The following is a 16871-nucleotide window of genomic DNA, read 5'->3' on the forward strand; positions in this document are numbered from 1 at the left end:
AGATAACATCCGGGACATCTGCGAGGCTTGGGGCGTGGTACAGGGGAGGTTGGAGCCACGCATAGCCCATAAGGCTGGGGTGTACCAAGTCAGTCCATACAGAACAGGGCCCAGGATAAACGAGCGCACCATGTCCAAGGGGACAAAAGGCAGCCTCCATTATAAAATTAGATAACATCAAAGATGTGGCAGGCGAGAACGAGGGTGCTGGATTGCCTACTTGGCATGGTAGGGAGCGTTAGAGAGATCACGGCCGCTCATAGGGCCCCGCACCGTGACACTTTGGAGGAAATGACCACGGCATCATTGCCTGCGATAATGGAGCACTACACAGTGATGTCTCAGGAAGTCGCATCTACTTCTGTTTTCCTAGATCCTACGTAGGATTTTGATAGGCTGTTGTCTGTCTTCCCTAAGAACTTCTATCCCTGGAGTCAAATAAACTGCTGTATTGTTGCCTGTCTTGTTCCAAGTGTAAGTGAGGTTGTGAGGGGACCTTGAGAGAACGGGTTGTGGAGTCTTTGGTTGCAACCCTAGATATGTTTTTGGTTCTTTTTGCTCATATAACACTTTGCTTGAAATGTCCTTCAAACTATAATCAACTGAAGTCTGTTTTTATCTTGGAAAACAAATATAGAGGCACAGGACTGTTTTATAGATACCCTTTCCAAATGATACCTTTAAACCACTTAGTAATGCATTTATTTAGTAAATATATAAAATAAACTATGTACAATAGAAGATATTAAGGAACTGCTATAATATACAATAATTACATGTTTATAAGAGGGTAAGCAAAAGCATACAGAATTACGTGCTTGAAATAAAAAAAAACTAACACTGTTAACATGAGGTTTTTTTTAATATGCAAAACCTGATTGCTAGAAAAAAAGATATTTTCCTGATTTAAAGTTTATTGCTCTGCTTTGAGTTTTGAAACACTCTGAATCTTCACTGAGAACAGATATGTTACCTTAATGTTGAACGTAACACCCTAAGGCTAATCCTCTGTTATTTTACCAGCCCCAGAAACTTAGCTGCATTGCATATAGGATGCCTTTAAAAAATGTTAGCAGATACTGTACAACTATTCAGTTATTTGTAAAAAGTAAAGCATACCCTGGATTTCTTAACTTGCTATCTCCTAAGAAAATGACTTACAATATGCTAGATTCTGCTTTGCAATCATAGCATTATGTTTACTTCATGAACAAATGTAACTACCATAAATTTTTTCACCATTGCTAGAATATAAAGGGGAAACAGGGAAAGAAAACTCTTTTGTGCATTGTGATCAAAGGAAGGAGAGAACCTCAGGTTTCAGTGAAATGTTTTTACATAGCAAGTGCTCCAGTAACAAAATAGATGAAACTGGGTTCTGTGCCCCTTATACTCAGAGAGCCCTTAAGTGCTGTCATCCTCTCACTCTTACCTCCTCTTACGTATCCTCAGTGTCCTCAAGGTGGCCCTCTGTCATCCCTATTATCATGGCGTACCCTAACTAAGGCAAGTCAAAATTTTCACTATGGTCCCTTCATGTTTGTCTTTAACTGCAGCGCTGCTGAGAGGAGCAGTTTCAAAATCCGTCCTGTGACACTCTCCCCACCTAATAACTTCTTCTCCCTGCCCCAGACCTTTTCTGCTCAGGAGTGAAGAGGAGATTAAACCTCTTCATAACAGAATTCTGCCAAGGCACCTTTTCTCCAAAGTAACTAACTCTTCATTCAATAAAAAGATATGCATTTAATTCAAAGAAAGTTTGCATGGACAGAAGTTTAGGTTCTAATTTCCCACCTATCATCACCTGCATTAGCCGTAGCAGCTGCATGCACTGGAGCAGTTCTAGCACTGCTTTGGAAGCTACCAGCTTTGGGCAAATATGGTGGGAATGTGGAATTAGGATGGAGCGTTAGCACGACAATCCTGCGATGAATATGGGTTGTTATGTTTAAAACAAACCATCGGCACAGTCCCCAGATAGAAACCGTTTTAAAAAAATCGAATTGTCAGTTACGTTTTGAGATCTACAGATTGAAGACCAGTTACACAGATATAAATTACAGTGCAATCAACCTTGAATCAAAGTGAAAGTTCCTCAGAGAAGTGGTCTAAACTCTTGTCTGGCCAACCAAGTACACAAGTATGTCCAGAACCTGGCCTAGAAGTGCACAATACAGTGAAGCAAAACACATATGATGCCAATGGATCCAGTTTCAACCTCAGCAAGGCACAACTCCGTCTTGGAAAAATGTTGTAATGTAATTATTTTCATCCTGGTAATCAACAGGGATTAAACCCCAAACTCATAGAACTGAAGAAGTGAAAAGGCTTGAATTAAAGCCCTAAGGTCCAGATTCTCTAAAGTTTTCACTTTACTGGGAGAGAGGCCCCTACAGCCCTTAGACAGTCTGGGCCTCAATTCCAGCTCTGTGGGAGCCAGCTTTTTTGGTAGCTGTGCCACAAAGGAAGCCTTGGATCCTCCCTTAGTGCCACTTTGATTTCCTTCCCCTATTGCTTTGATTTGATGTTTTACATGGGGCTTTTATTGGCATGGACATGGTGGATCACATCATGCAGGCATTACCTAGACAAAACATGCACTGGACTCGGTCCCATCTAATTTCACTAAAGGCAGTCCCTGGGCTGCAGGGTTGGGTGTTGCACAGTGTCCTTCCACTCTTCTGTTTGTGCAGTCTTAAGAATAAAAGAGGAAACTTCAGACAATGTAGGAGAAGGTCAGTTGTGTTTTAAAAGCAAAACAAAACGAGGAGATAAGGCTGGAGGAGGGATTTCAAGTCAGAAATCTTTGGGCCTTGTTATAGTTTTTCAGTTATTGATTGGTGTTAGTGTTAGTTTGAGTTTAGAGTAGTTACATATTGACGCTAAAAACCTTGTCTGACTGTCCCCAACCTGCACGGCTGTGACTTGCCACTTGAGGGATGGCCAGCAGGGGCTGAACAGAAGCTACAGCTGTGAGTTGTCCACACAGAAGAGGAGAATGGGGAAAAGGGACACTACATCCTGACTTGCTGCAGGACTGAAACTTAGGTGGCTTATTCCTCTGGAATGGCATAATTTTAAGATGCCTAAAGGGTGCTTAAAACTAGTTTACATGTTGTAATGTATGGACAGTCCAGGGGTTAGGAGGTCCCTGACGGGACTGTGCAAAGCTTTGGTCCCTGATTCAATTTGGTGGAGATTCTGCCCAATTCGGTGGCCGGCTCTCCTAATCGAATTGAATCAGGAGACCCTTTAATCTCTCTGAATCAAATCAGAACCCTCCGAATTGATTTGGAGAGATTCAGAAAGATTCAGGTATTTGGCTATAGACACAGCTTTAAATGTTTTTTCTACATACCTCTAGGTACCAGGCAGCTCGTGACTGCTGAGATGGTGGGGCACAAGGAGCATCCCACAAGAGTGCAGGGTGGTCCCCAGCATGCTCAGCAGCAGATCCAGAAATGAACCATAAGCACTTCCGGTCCACTTCTGGGTCCACTGGGGAGCACACGGGAGGGGCCACCATGGTCCCCCCAACTCAGCAACTGGTGCCTCCTGGGTCTGGCAGAGCACCTGGGGTCCCCCCATGGCTGATCACTGAGCTGGGGGAGTGCAGGAGCCCCTGGTGCGCTCCCTGGCAGACCTGGAAGTGGACTAGAAGTACTCCCAGTCCACTTCTAGTTCACCACCGAGCACGCCAGGGGATCCCCACACTCCTGTGGGATGCTCCAGCATCGCAGCATTCATGAGCCATGCCTGGTACCTCAAAGTATGAAGAAAAACATTTAAAGCTGTGTCTATGGCCCAGTCACTGATTCTCTGAATCAGCATTGAATCTTCAGATTCAGATTTGGCCGAATCGAATCGGGGACTGTGATCCAAATCAACAAATCAAATCACCGTCCCTGATTCAGGCCAGATCCAAATCCAAATCAAATACAGCCCATTTCTCACACCCCTACTCCCTGAGCTGCCTAAAATTAATGTGTAACAAAGTCTTTTCATTGAAACATTTTCTTGATGAAAAGTATTCAGGTTTTTTGGATCAAAACCATTGTTTTCATATAAATTTTCATTTTGGAAAAGCTTTTTGTGTTTGGATAGAAAAGCAGAAGCCAAAACCTAAAAATATGTTTCTATTTTGTGATTTATTTATTTATTTATTTATTTTTGGAGACCAGAATCTTTTATCAAAAACTTTTTTGTTTTCCATCAAAAAGATTTCTTTTTAAACACTGGCACTTTTTAATAAAATTTGTTGGAGATGAAAATTATAAAATAAAAATAATGGTATTTTTCTCAGCTGGATGTACACAGATCTATTAGGCATAAAGCAGGGTAGAGAGGTACCTTATAGACTAACTGAATCATACAGATTTACTAGGTAGCGGTGATGGGGAAGGAAAATTGCAGTACAGTTATACTATAAATAACAAGAAAAGAGTGTCTATACGTTTCTATATGATCAGGTCATTTCAGCTCTTCATTGGCAATGATGGAATCTCTTGGATATAGCTAGAAAATGGGATGGAACTGGCTCATTGTGTCCATCTCCTCAACAGTTTGATGGCCTATAGGTGTAAAAATTGGAGAAAAAGCTTAAAAGTGTTCAAATCACTCCACATTGTCTGTGCCTTCAGGAGACGCTGACTGCACAGTAGCTCACAATTATGAAGCATGATGTGACGCTACTGCACAGTAGTAATGAGCTACTGTGCAGTCAGCATCACTAAAAAGCCACTTGTATATGCAAGTACTAAATGACTGCGTATTAACGTGTGTGCAGTGTCTCACGTAGACGTGGCCGTTGCCTCCCATAGAATTTTTCCATTAGCTCCTGAAGGAGCAATAATAACTCAAAAGAGAGTATATTTGAATCAGAAGATCAGTTATGGACTGTATTCTAGTCCACGGAGTAAAAGATGTCTAACGAAATGATTCTATCAATGTTCTTTAAGTTAATTGGCAACCTCCTATTTAAAGAGACTTTAAAAAAAAAATCAAAAGGACTTTCACCCCTCCCCCCTCCTTTTTCCAGTTTGGGTATTTAAATTTGTTAACTTTGTTTTGGCTTATAAGATGTTTTATGTACTATCTTTTACTGCTGTTGTGTTTGGGTTCCCAGAAGTACATAGGAAAGTTTATATTTCCCCTCATGACAGATACAAATTCTAACTAAAATTTAAAAAATATATATGGAAAGCATTTTTATTCATCATATTTATTGAACTCTTCCTTAGATACTGTAACTTAATGTTATGGCCCAGAGTTACAGATTATGCCTCCCGAATTTGACTTTTGTGTTTCCAGAAAGTCTGCCTAACGTAGAAAAGTAAATTCTACTCTTGTACTGGATGCATTATTCCGAATTAACTTTTTAACCCCATCTTTACTGTGCAAAAAAAATGTCTCTTCCTGATTAATTTCACTGTGCTTTAGGATGAGAACTCAGATTGCAGACTGGCGCCTTGGAAAACAATGAGTCCCTCCCCATTGATTTCAGGGGGGTCTTTATTCCCTTAAGAATATTTGCATTGATAACATTTTTTGTTCCTTTTTACACAGGGTACAGATATCCCTAGAAAGTGTCTTTGACCTAGTTTGCTTTGATCTTACCTCCTGTTAGAAGAACTGCTGTTCTCCTCCTGTTAGAGCTACAAACCAGGAGGCTAGGGACAGAAATTGCCCATAAACCAATATAAGTGATTGGAAACCAGTTGAAATCTGTAACACATCTGTAACACAGAAGTTAAGTGCACAGAAACCACTTTCAAAATGGCTGAAACCAGTGTAAGATAAATCAGGATAGATGTAGTATCAGACTTAACTGATTTAGGTTAAATTGGTTTATTGAACTTCTGTCCCAGATCTGCTACAGATTCAAGTTAATTCTCAGTCCCCCAGCATCCCAGGATGCTTTGCACATCCCCTGCAAACCCTCACTTAGAGGATGGGTGGGCTAGCCTTGGCCCAAGCTCTCTACTCCAGTGGAGCAGAGGGGCATGCTCTAGCCTCCCGTGGCTTCTGGCCTGGGCCACTGCACTCATGTGGCTGCATTTCTGGAATCAAAAGGGAACGTCTGTCCACTTGCTTATTGGTTCGATCTGTGCATCTTAGACTAACCTGCAAAGATTGAATTAATTCAATCTTTTTGATTGTCTGTACTTAGCAGGAGAGTTCTGTCACTGACAAATTTTTAACCAGCACTTAAAACATGACAGAAAGTTTCCTGGGACACTTAAATATAAAGAACAAAACGGGTGAAATTAGATGCATGTATTCTACCATCTGTGTAACAAATAATTTACATGGCGTCAAGAGGGTATGCTGCATTATTCTGATGCTATGTTGCAAATGTGTTTGCAAACAAACTTAATTCACTGCAAACAAGAACCAGAGACATTTTAATTTAGCTTTGAGCCAGATGAAGTACTTGTATTGTTCCCCCTTTGCAGTGGAAAGCTGTGGAAAGGGCCAGGAGCTATGACTAAACACAGGGCTGAGCTGGGCATATGAGCATCATCCAGTGCGGAGAGAGAAATGTTTCAGGTAGCAGCAGCCAGCAGGACTAGAAACCTCAGCTGAAGAGTTTTTCCCTATAGAACCTTCCTCTATGCTGCCAGTGTTGCATAGCTGGCTGATGTGATAATGAGGGGAGATGGATTATGGAAACAGACAGCAAACTTTTCACAGCTCTTGTCCTCGCCATCTGTTGCAGCTGTTGGTGCTTGTGCCAGTACAGCTTATAGCTGTCTTACTGAAGGGCTAAGCTATAAAACATGTTTTGTATCAGTGCTGCTGCCCCTAGTTTCAAGCAAGGCTTAAATTGCTCTAGTGACATATTGCAGCTTGCACCAAGGATGTACTGCTGGGTGGTCACCAATAGCTGAAGTTTCCTATTGCAAAAAGCCTATATTTTCAGATATGACAAGTGACTGTGGATGCCTCACTCCCTGGGTCTCCAACTTGAGATAGCTCCGAGCAGGTCTAAAATGCAGAGGACTGGGATCTCAGATTGGTTACCCAGAGAAATAGGATCACTCCAAATATCTTGTTCAAGGCCTGCATTACTATCAGTGTGATGTAAAGTACATGCACCCCATGAGCAGAGCCCTGGATGACTGAAACAGCTGCTGTGCACAAAAGGTAGTTTTTTCCGCAATGAGATGTAGCCACTTGCTCGTTACAACCCTAAAACTGCTCAAGGCAGCACTAAGACATCCATTATTGGGACTGGTTTGCTTTGGTTTGGCAGGGTCAAAAGTCAGGGGTTTGGTTTTGCCTCAGCCCGTTCCACATTTATTCACTACTTTGTTTCCAGAAGTTTGCTGAAATGTTGGGGCTTTGCTACCAGGGACTAGAAGTGACAGATCGCAGTGCTGAGTGCGCTGCTTACAGAAGAAGGGGAAGGACCTACAGCAAATTGATTGTCTTTTTGGCATGCGAACCACAAGTGTTTATGGCCAAACATAACTGATTCAGGAATTAATTAAATGGGCTTCTCTGCATAGCAGGACAGTTGGCTGAGGATCCTGCCACTCTTACTCCCGTGGAACAGGCCATGGGAAAGTTGGAGTTGAGAGAATTCCTTGAAAAATGAGGTGCAATGTAGTGCAAGCAAGTGTAGCCAAGTCTTGGCTCTTGAGTAATGCTTAGAGTTCAGTTTCTGGATTATTAATGGCTTTTAGGGTTGAAACCAAAGCTCACTGAAGTCAAAGGAAAGACTTGTACTGACTTCAGTGCTTTTTTAGCTTTGTACCTTCCTTAGATAAAGCATGGGAAAAACATCTGGTTTCTTGATCTGGGGTAACAGATGGTACTTTGCATGTTTAATGCTACCTGTGGCAGAAGGCATTTAAAGGCATGTCTACGCAGTGCAGAACGGTGCTGGGCTGAGAAACCCAGGCGCTCAGGCTCTGGGACCAGACTAGCCACTACTCTGCTGGGCATGCCCTACCCTGGCTAGTATCTCCACCTTTGCTTGGTATGGTGTAGACGTGTCCTGAAAGGCAGAGCAATGAAATGCATGCAGGCTCCTAGCTCAGGCATTAAGGTCTGGATTGTCAGCCCTCAGTTTGGCTGCCCTGGAGCAGCCTGGAAGTGTGAACATGCAGGGCTGGTTAGACACTGTATGCAAGTGGTGTCGTAGCCTACATGATATACATACTGCATTGGAATAGACCTGGTGTAATCGAAAGGCTTAATTTTGTTTTGGGGTTTTGGTTTCTTGGGGGTTTTTGGTCCTTTGCTAGAACCCTGTTCTCCCTTCAGTTACGAATTAAAACCAAATCTTGTAGAATACCAAGGTTTCAAAACAGGCCAAGGCAGATGAGTTTGCTAGGATCTAGCATGCTCCTTTGATATTTAAATGCATTTGAAATGATAGTTGGCTATATTAATGAAGGCAGCAGCTATCTCGGAAAAGGCACTGGTATCAGTTGAGTAAAAGGGTCATTGTTTAGTAGTTTCCTGGAGCGGTAACTCTTTACTTACTCTCCTAAGCCTTAAAATACCGTTTTCTTTGTTATCAATTCAGAACCTCTTTTCCAGGGGAAGCTACAAGCTCTCAGTATTTTAAGACCAGGTGACCTGTCTGCTTTCACTGGGAAAACCTGTATAGTTTCATTTTGTTTCTAATGGTGCTTGAAAATGATCTGCTGTTTCTGTTCCTTCCCTTGTTTCTTCCTTAGCATCATCGGTGCTGTCGTCTGCTGTCTTTGTAACAGAAAAACACAATTAACTATTGGTTAGATTTTTCAAAGAATCTCCTTATCTCTGTGTACGGTATTTGGGAAGAACATCAGTTTGTGCTTCTAAAGCTTATCTTTGCCTGTGGAAGCTGAGCTGCTCTCATTGCAAAAGGTTAATTTAGTTATACAACTGGGTAGCTGCTTTCATAAATGCTACTCTGTACATAGTGATGTACTTCCTTGAAAACACTAGAGGAGTAATTAAAGAGGCCTTTAGGACCTACATAAAGAGTGGCTGCTTTTAAAACATTCCTTCTCCATGGCATGGAACTAAAAATACACTGAATTCAAAGGCTATTTCTTTTTTGAGGAGGGTCAAATTTTGGTCATTGGCATCTTGCATGTATTTCTTTAACTTATAAATCTGTCACCCAGCCAAATTGATTTATTTCACTCTGTAAGTGTAAAAAATGTCTTGCCTTGCATTAATTAAAATACTCTTTTTCCTAAATAATATTCCTCTACTTGCTTCCATTACAATTTGTAGAAGTTTCTGCATTTTTAATATACTGAGCCATTAGCCTTTTAGCCTCTACTATCAGTCTCTTTTTATTTAATTTCTGCAAACTACTCCAGTTATGTTAATGTTACAAGTTGCAATTTCCTTTTTATGTGAAATTGATGTTGATTTCCTTTTGAATTATCATATGTCATAATAGACACCACTGATATTATGCAGCCCACAAAAGCTATCATTCGGTTATTTGTGGCTTCCTCAGATGTATGCTGAGAATATTGTATTGCACTTTTCCAATGTTCTCATTAGGTCTTAAACTGAGCTGTCAGTCTAGAATTTTGTTTTCTCTTCATTTGGAGAAGCTATAAAAATATCTGGCAGCCCCCACCTTAGGGCTTGTGTTGCAGTTCAGCTAAAACAGACCTGGCATCTATTTCTACCTTGCTTCTATGCAAGTATGTACTCTGCATCTAGCAAGTCACAGGGAACAAAACAAGCATCCCAATTTACTTCCATAGAAATCAACTGCCAACCTCAGCCAGAGCCTGGGTCATCTCTAAAGTTGAGATACAGTGTCTGCAGAATTTCAGTAGGCTTTGGGTAGGTAAGTAAACTATTTGCTAAGTATTCATATATCCATTCTGTCTGAACTTTCTGGTTGCTCCTCGGATATCTTTATATTCATATTAATTTACTGGCATCCTGTGTACCATCTAACCGCATGGCAGCGTTGCATGGCAACACTGTGCTCCAGTCTTAAAGGTCTGAAATTAATGCTGTCACTTAATTTCAAGCCACCGGTCCTTTCACATTGAAGGAAACTTTATGAAAAAGTAACTTGCATTAACTCTGCGCTCTCGCTCCACCTAAGCCACGTTTTCCCAAACCTTTCTGTTAGCATATTTAAAGAGAATCTCTTTGACAGTGAAACAGCTATGGGTGCTTATTAGGGACATATACCTGAGCTGTAAGGACATCTCCAGACATTCTTTAGCATCTGTGATTTACCATAACTACGTTTTCAACCAAGTGAACGCACCATAAGGAAAAGATGGTTAGTGCAGTTTTACCAGGCACTGTTATAATAAAATGCCCTTCTTTGCAAATTCACCTGGCCATGCTCGTATAGAAGAGCTATTTGGTGATCTCTACTCATGTACAGTTTGGGAGTGCCTGACCCTACTCCCATTGAGATCAATAGCACAGCGAACACAAACTTCACGGGGCTGTAGGGGAGAATGAGTTGCATTTACTGAACAGAAATCGAGTGGTTTACCACTATATTTACAACAGGTGGCTTCCCACTGATTTTGGGTGCCCTTGCTGTAACTATCTGTTTCACAAAGTTTGCAAGCATCATCATCACAAGAGAGTTTTGCCTTTGATTTAATTGGTGTAGAGTCAAGCCCTGTATCTAGGCTGTTGCTTATTTTCGGCCTACTGCTACAGGCCTTACTCCAAATCCCACTGGTTCCATGGGATTGGTCCCATAACCTTCCCTTCATGGCAGAGGGTTTCCGTTGCCCCGTGCAAGCTGGAGCACAGGGCAGGACTTCCAAAAAGAGAGTGCTAGCTATTCCAAGTAATGGCAGGGCAAAGGCGATTCTGTTGTTCTCTTGCCGTTACTTCCCTGGGGTGATAGGGTACAGTAACATTATTTATTCAAACGCTATTTAGAAATTTCAACTCTGGAAGTTGCTTTTGTCTGGGATTTACATTCTGAGACTAGAAACACGGATGTGCTAGCACTGAAATGTTATGCCTGGGAGAGGCGTTATCAGAAATGAAATCCATAACAAGACAGTTACATGGGCATTTCCAGGGTACCTGTAGGCAGATGCAAGTAATAAGACACCCTTAAAGTTCATCTCTCAATGTCTGTATCGTAACAGCATCGTACTGTGATGTGCAAAACAACAGGCTCCCTGGAGAAGCTGCAGTGAAAAGGCACGCTTTATTCAACAGCAGAGAATGCTTATTGCCAGCTTTCATTCCCTTAAGATTTAGGTTTCCTGTTTCAGTACTACATGCTGCAGCACATCATTCTGCAAATTGCATGAAAGAAAGTTCCTGAGTATCAGACCCACACTATACCTTAAATGGTGCATGTAGAATAATGAGCATGGGAGGAAAAAACCCCCCAACAACCCCTTGAAACAGTGACTAGCAGAGAGACGACTACCATTAAGACATGCTTGAAACTCCATTCGAGTTAATTACTTTCCATGAGAGCATTTTTAGAAAGCTATTTCATATAAGGCAATTGGATCATTGTAAAGCACTTAAAATCAGCGTGAGCTTTGGCATTGTCTGTTTTTGTCTTCATTAGCTGGGGGAGGTGTGGAAATCAACCTGGCCTATACAGTAAGCGGACAACTGCATTTACAAATGCAACCCTTTAACGTTCCGAGTTTGCTTCCACGCTGATACCTCCCATCTATTACGATATTCTTTGGTAACACAATTTCTTTGTTTTCATGTTTTTCACTAATATTGCTTCCCCTCTCCCAGCTTTTGAAAAGATGGCTCAGCCTGTACATTTCCATGAATACAGTTATCTGCATTTTTTTTAATAAAAAGAACATTCCTTAAGTCTGGAGGTAAATGTTGATCAATGCTGATAGTCCAAGTGCAGTGATAGATTGATATCGACTATGTTAACATGAAAGCGACATTTTCATTTATGTAGACAAAGTAAAGTATATCCTGAAATTAACAAATATATTGGTCTGGACTTAGGGGCCTGGGAAGTCCCCTCCCCCCATCCTATATTTCTATAAAGAAAAATTATTTGAAAGTATATCCTGCTCATAATGTATATCTTGCATATTAGACCTTGAAAGAACTTTGTGTGCTTTTGATCCATTCATATTCAATTCCTACATATTGTAGCTTCATACTTTTGATCAACTCGTGTTTAAGGCCTCAAATGAAGGTTTTTTTGGTTCCATTATAGTGTCTTTCAAATTTTACACACAGAACCTTCATCTTATTCATAGAGTTGGCCGTTAGCAGGCATCGTGTTTCATACTGGCTCAGCTGCAGTCTAGCATAATGTGGGACCCGGCTGCAGATAGCTCCGCAGGGTTAGGAAAGCAAATAAGCATTAGTTGGCCTACCATGGTACAGCTTGGAGGTTTCACAGAATGGAGGAATCCTATATGATTAAACAGGACTCCTTTCTGGTCATGTTCCCCATTAAAGTTGTGTGCGCCGCTCGTTGACAGTCTAGTCTGCGTGGTTTAACTGAACATCAGCATTGCCTTGCTTTGCTTCTCAAGTGACCTCATACAACTGTGCAGCAGCCATGGCACTTCATGCAGTGTTTTTTCTTCTTCTTGGGGTTAAAAATGGTGAGGATTGCTTCATCGAAGACTGTTTTAAGACCTTTCTGTGTCAAGGCTGAGCATTCCAAGTAACACTGTGCTCCAATCTTAAATAAGAGAGAGAGAGAAAGAGACTGTAAGTATGCACAGCTTGGAGAACAGGGGAATAGGAGACACACATGCTTACGACCCATATAAGTGTCAGACCTTGCCATTGTTGTATGCACAGAATTCCCCGACATGGAATGAGCCAAGGCTTTAAGTGCGATTTAGGTCCCGGCTCTGACTTACACCTGACTTCTTTCCTAGTGTGGGATGACTGTGAGACCCACTGGAAGGGAGACAGTGGGGGGGAAACAGTAAACCCAGAGAGAACTGGAACGAGTAAGTGTCTGTAGGTTGGGTTGCCCCAGGAAGAGAAGGTCTGGGCATAACAGTTTGGAGCTTCCTAGGAAATATTGCACTGAGTAGTAAGTTTCTCTGAGCAGAAGCAGCTGGGAATTCAGCCCCTGCAACCTGGCATCCACATAGACCCAGAGGGTTTCCGGGAGGCATTGGCTCAGGGCTTCTTGGCAGCGCAGCCAAGAAACACAGCCCAACTATGCTGCCTTTCGATGTCTCTCTGTACACTTCTCCGTGTAGAGGGGCAGTATCAGATTAGGGTTTATAGGGGAGCCTACTACTGAGCTGGAAGCTGCCCACTTCTGTAGGCAAAGCTCTGTCCACAACGTGCAAATGCAGAGCCCACAAAAATGAATTTGGATAAATTCAAGTGCTCAGCCTCTGATTGGTCCTTTAGAGCCATCTGATTGCAGCAAACCCCTGTTAATTCATCACCCCAAGACGACTGTGAATTATCCAGTAGTGACCAATTATCATTGTACAGGAAACATAGGGAATTAGCTTAATAGTGAATTAAACCACAGTGGTGAGCTCTCTCATAGGTGAATTAGAGTTTACTGTAAAGGCCAGCACAACCAATGTCTGTAGGGTGACAAGTCAGGTATATAGGTGCACATACTGCAGGCATTAGTATAGGTATATTTTCATAGTCATTTCCACCTTCCCTTCTGACTACTTAGGCCAGTAATAAACTACAAAACCGAGAAGCTGATCTTGTAAAATAGAAGTCTATGGCCCATATAGTACTAGAGAGAGTATATTTTTGAGATCAGTTTTTAGGAAGCCATATAAAGAGCTGTCAAACATAAGGCTCATTAGGGCATTTGGAGGTGTGCCAGGGTGGGGCGGGCAAGGGTTGGAGCCTGTCACACAATCCAGGGCCCTGGAGCCCCATTGGACATGGGCATGGGTGGCAGGTGGGTGAGCGAAGGCTGTGCTGATACCAAGTTTGCCCTGTAGCCACTTGCCCTGTGGATCTGGTGCATGAGGAGTCCTGGGGACTATATCTGGCTTGAGGTACAGAGGGAGTTTGACAACCCTCTCATAGAGATTCATTTGTCCAAAACACCAAACCCAATAATGCTGAAGCCTTAGGCAAGCTCTGACCTGGATGAAAACTTTCCAGCTTGTTTTGAACACTGGAACATCTCGGCATTTGTAAAAATTCGTATTTTTAGAAGTGCAATGCGCTCCTCTGCTGAACACCGATGTGACCTTTTGTTCAGAAAAACCACAGGTTGCCCTGATAAGCTCATTTAAATGAATTTTTTCCGGCATGTGCAGCCTGATTTATCATGATGTGAAAAATAGCATATGCTACATCACTGTAGCTATTCCTACATGTAGTAAAATACTGCAGTGGATGTTCTTTAATCAAACAAAGATATTTCTTTTTGTTCAGATTTCTCACGTATAGAGAAAATGTACCACCACATGCTAAGGCAAGTGGCAAGTTTGGGTTTGAGGTTATAGTTTGAGCCCAAGAGAGGGTAAAAAAAGTGAAAGAATCAAATTGTGAAGCAATAAGCATAGACTAAAGCAGTGGCCAGACTATCTGTAGTCTCTGTTTTTGGGATCTTGTGCAGCAGTGATACCTCTTTAGCTAGCTTCACTCCATGTTCATAGGTGAGGGGTTTCTCCTTCATATAGAGCAGTCGAGCCAAAGTTTTGGGGTCATCACGAAGGTCAATCTAGTAGTAAGCATATAAAGACAACATAAGTACAGCTTTCCTGTGATATGAAGAAACAAGTTTTGCAATCTACTAGCACACATTTTTTGAAGCTACTCCTCTGCCTCTAAGCTAGACGCATTACATCTGAAGAAACACATTTTTTCCCCTTCCTCATTTCTTCTTATGCTCTTGTCTCCTGTTTCTTGGTCCAAGCAGCAAAGAGAGAAAACCAGGGAACTGTAGAAGTTTATGAGCCTAATTCTATTTATTAAAACTATTTGGGAATTTTCCAACACCACTTTTATAGCAGAAAATGCAGTTTATGAAAAGGAAAATCTCCCATGTGAAAAATTACGTTGATTTTTCAATTTTGTTTTTAGGTCAAGGTGTCTTGAATTGAAACAGTTTGGCTTGGTGAGCTGAATCATTCTGGGTCCATTCAATCTGACTGCCTAAACTGCTGTGGTGGCCTTCTGGCCCCATTCTTTCATATGGCTTATGTTCCTAGCTTAGACTGAGTTTCCAAGAAAGCACTGAAGCGTTGTGGTGAATTGAGCTGCTACAATGCATCCTGCGAGTCAAGGTGGGGGCCTGACCTGATGGAGAAAAATGGGGTAACAATGCATTTCTCGTGAGCTATGCTGGCAGGTTGGACATAAGCATTTCTGTGCTGAACTAGCTCAAAACGAAATGCTTTATTTCATCCGTCCATCCATTTATTTATTTAGTCCATACATCCACTCACACACCCACCAGCACGGTACCTGATCATCTTACATATGAAATTAAGAGGAATACCAAAAATCTTTAGTGTATTGTTTGGCTTTATTCCTGGCCTTTCTCCATTTGAGGGAAAACTCTGCTTGGGGTGCTACGTCTGTCTGTCTGTTTATAATCATTCCTTCTCAACATCCAGGATAATATGGGCTGGAACCTTGCCTAATACTCTGGTATTGAGCCCAACAGCTCTATATAAAGTATAGCATTTTTTTAAATAAAGGCATCCAGTAAAGACTGGTGGAGATCCCATCACAAGCCAAGATAAGGTGTTCCCTTGGTTTGTCAGGTTTGTTTACTCTTAAAAGTTCATTTGACTTGGGTTAGATGTAGCTTCCAGCCATCGCTTTGTTCTGTATTTTCTCACTAAAGACCCTTTTACTATCAGAAATCTCTTCAGGTTATCATCTCAGCTATTACCGTTCTCTTGGATAAACGAACTTGACTAAGCTTCTTACTCATCTTACTGGAGGGCATATTTTTCAGAGAAGAAGTCATTCTTGTGGCTCTTCACTGAATAGAGTGGAACAGTGGGATAGACTACCAGAAAGTTGTGGACTCTCCACGACTGGAGGTGTTCAAGAAGAGGTGGCATTGCCATTAGGTGTAGCTATGCCTGTGTTCTACTGTGGCAGGGGTAGGCAATGTCTTTGGCCGGTGCGTCAAAAAAAAAAAAGGCCTACCTTGTGAGGTGCTGGAGTGCTGGTATGCCAGAAAAACAGAGCTGGATCAGAGTGGGGGAGGACATGGCAGGATGCACTACATATTAATATAGTTAATAATCATAACTGTTGGGGGGTTACAGTAAATACCAGGTTTTCTAAAAATTCTAACCCTGGTGACAATAAATAAAAACTTATCTACTATCTTTTTTGTTGTGTGTTCTTTTTTGTTAAGCCTATTGTGATGAGAGAGGGAAAAAAGAAAGGAAGAAGAGGAGAGCAAGTTAGAAAATAAAAAAGGGGAGGCAGCAAGGAAAAAAAAAAGAGAAAAGGTAGAAGGGAAAGAGGAGGAAGAAACTACAAGGACCAGCCACCAGAGCCCCGCCCCTGCCCCCGCCCCCTCCTCCCCCAAATCCAGGTTTGTGGACAAACGGCACAGGCATTGGGCCCACGAGGTGATGGCCACTGCTGCCTCTTGTTGTCCCTTCCCCAGCCCCCAACAATGTGGGCAGGCAGGTGGGGACAGAAGCAGTGCCAGAGGTGGTGCTGGGGGAGGCTTGCTGCACAGTGTGGTGGCTGGGCTCAGGCTGCTTGCTGCTACCCTAGCCCCAGTTCCAGACCTGGTCAGCAGTGTGGCACAAGCCGCTTGGGCCCCTGCCAGCAGCCTTCGTGGAAATTGGGGGGGGGGGGGACATGCCCCATTGTTTCCTCCCCTATAAGTCACCCATGATTAGGAACCAACCAAATTAACAGTGGCTACTTTAATCTTGAAGGGTCCCCTGTGTGCCCCACTGCTTGCTCCTGATCAGTGGGGAGGCAAAAAC

The 16871-nt window shown here is 42.3% G+C and overlaps 1 protein-coding gene across 2 annotated transcripts in view; it reads right to left on the bottom strand.

Moving 5' to 3' along the window:
• Window positions 1-675: 675 nt before the first annotated feature.
• RHOJ (ras homolog family member J) overlaps window positions 676-16871 on the bottom strand; it is a 92983-nt gene continuing 76787 nt past the window's right edge. For both annotated transcript variants that reach the window (XM_090034227.1, XM_090034226.1), the window contains 2 exons: window positions 14531-14626; window positions 676-12640 (listed from right to left, as the gene is read on the bottom strand). In XM_090034227.1, coding sequence (XP_089890353.1) covers window positions 12494-12640; window positions 14531-14626 — 243 coding nt within the window. In that variant the 3' untranslated portion in view covers window positions 676-12493. The remainder of the gene's footprint in view (window positions 12641-14530; window positions 14627-16871) is intronic.

The sequence above is a fragment of the Crocodylus siamensis genome, chromosome 2 (assembly GCF_052110815.1).
Source record: "Crocodylus siamensis isolate JL-2025a chromosome 2, ASM5211081v1, whole genome shotgun sequence".
NCBI lineage: Eukaryota > Metazoa > Chordata > Crocodylia > Crocodylidae > Crocodylus > Crocodylus siamensis.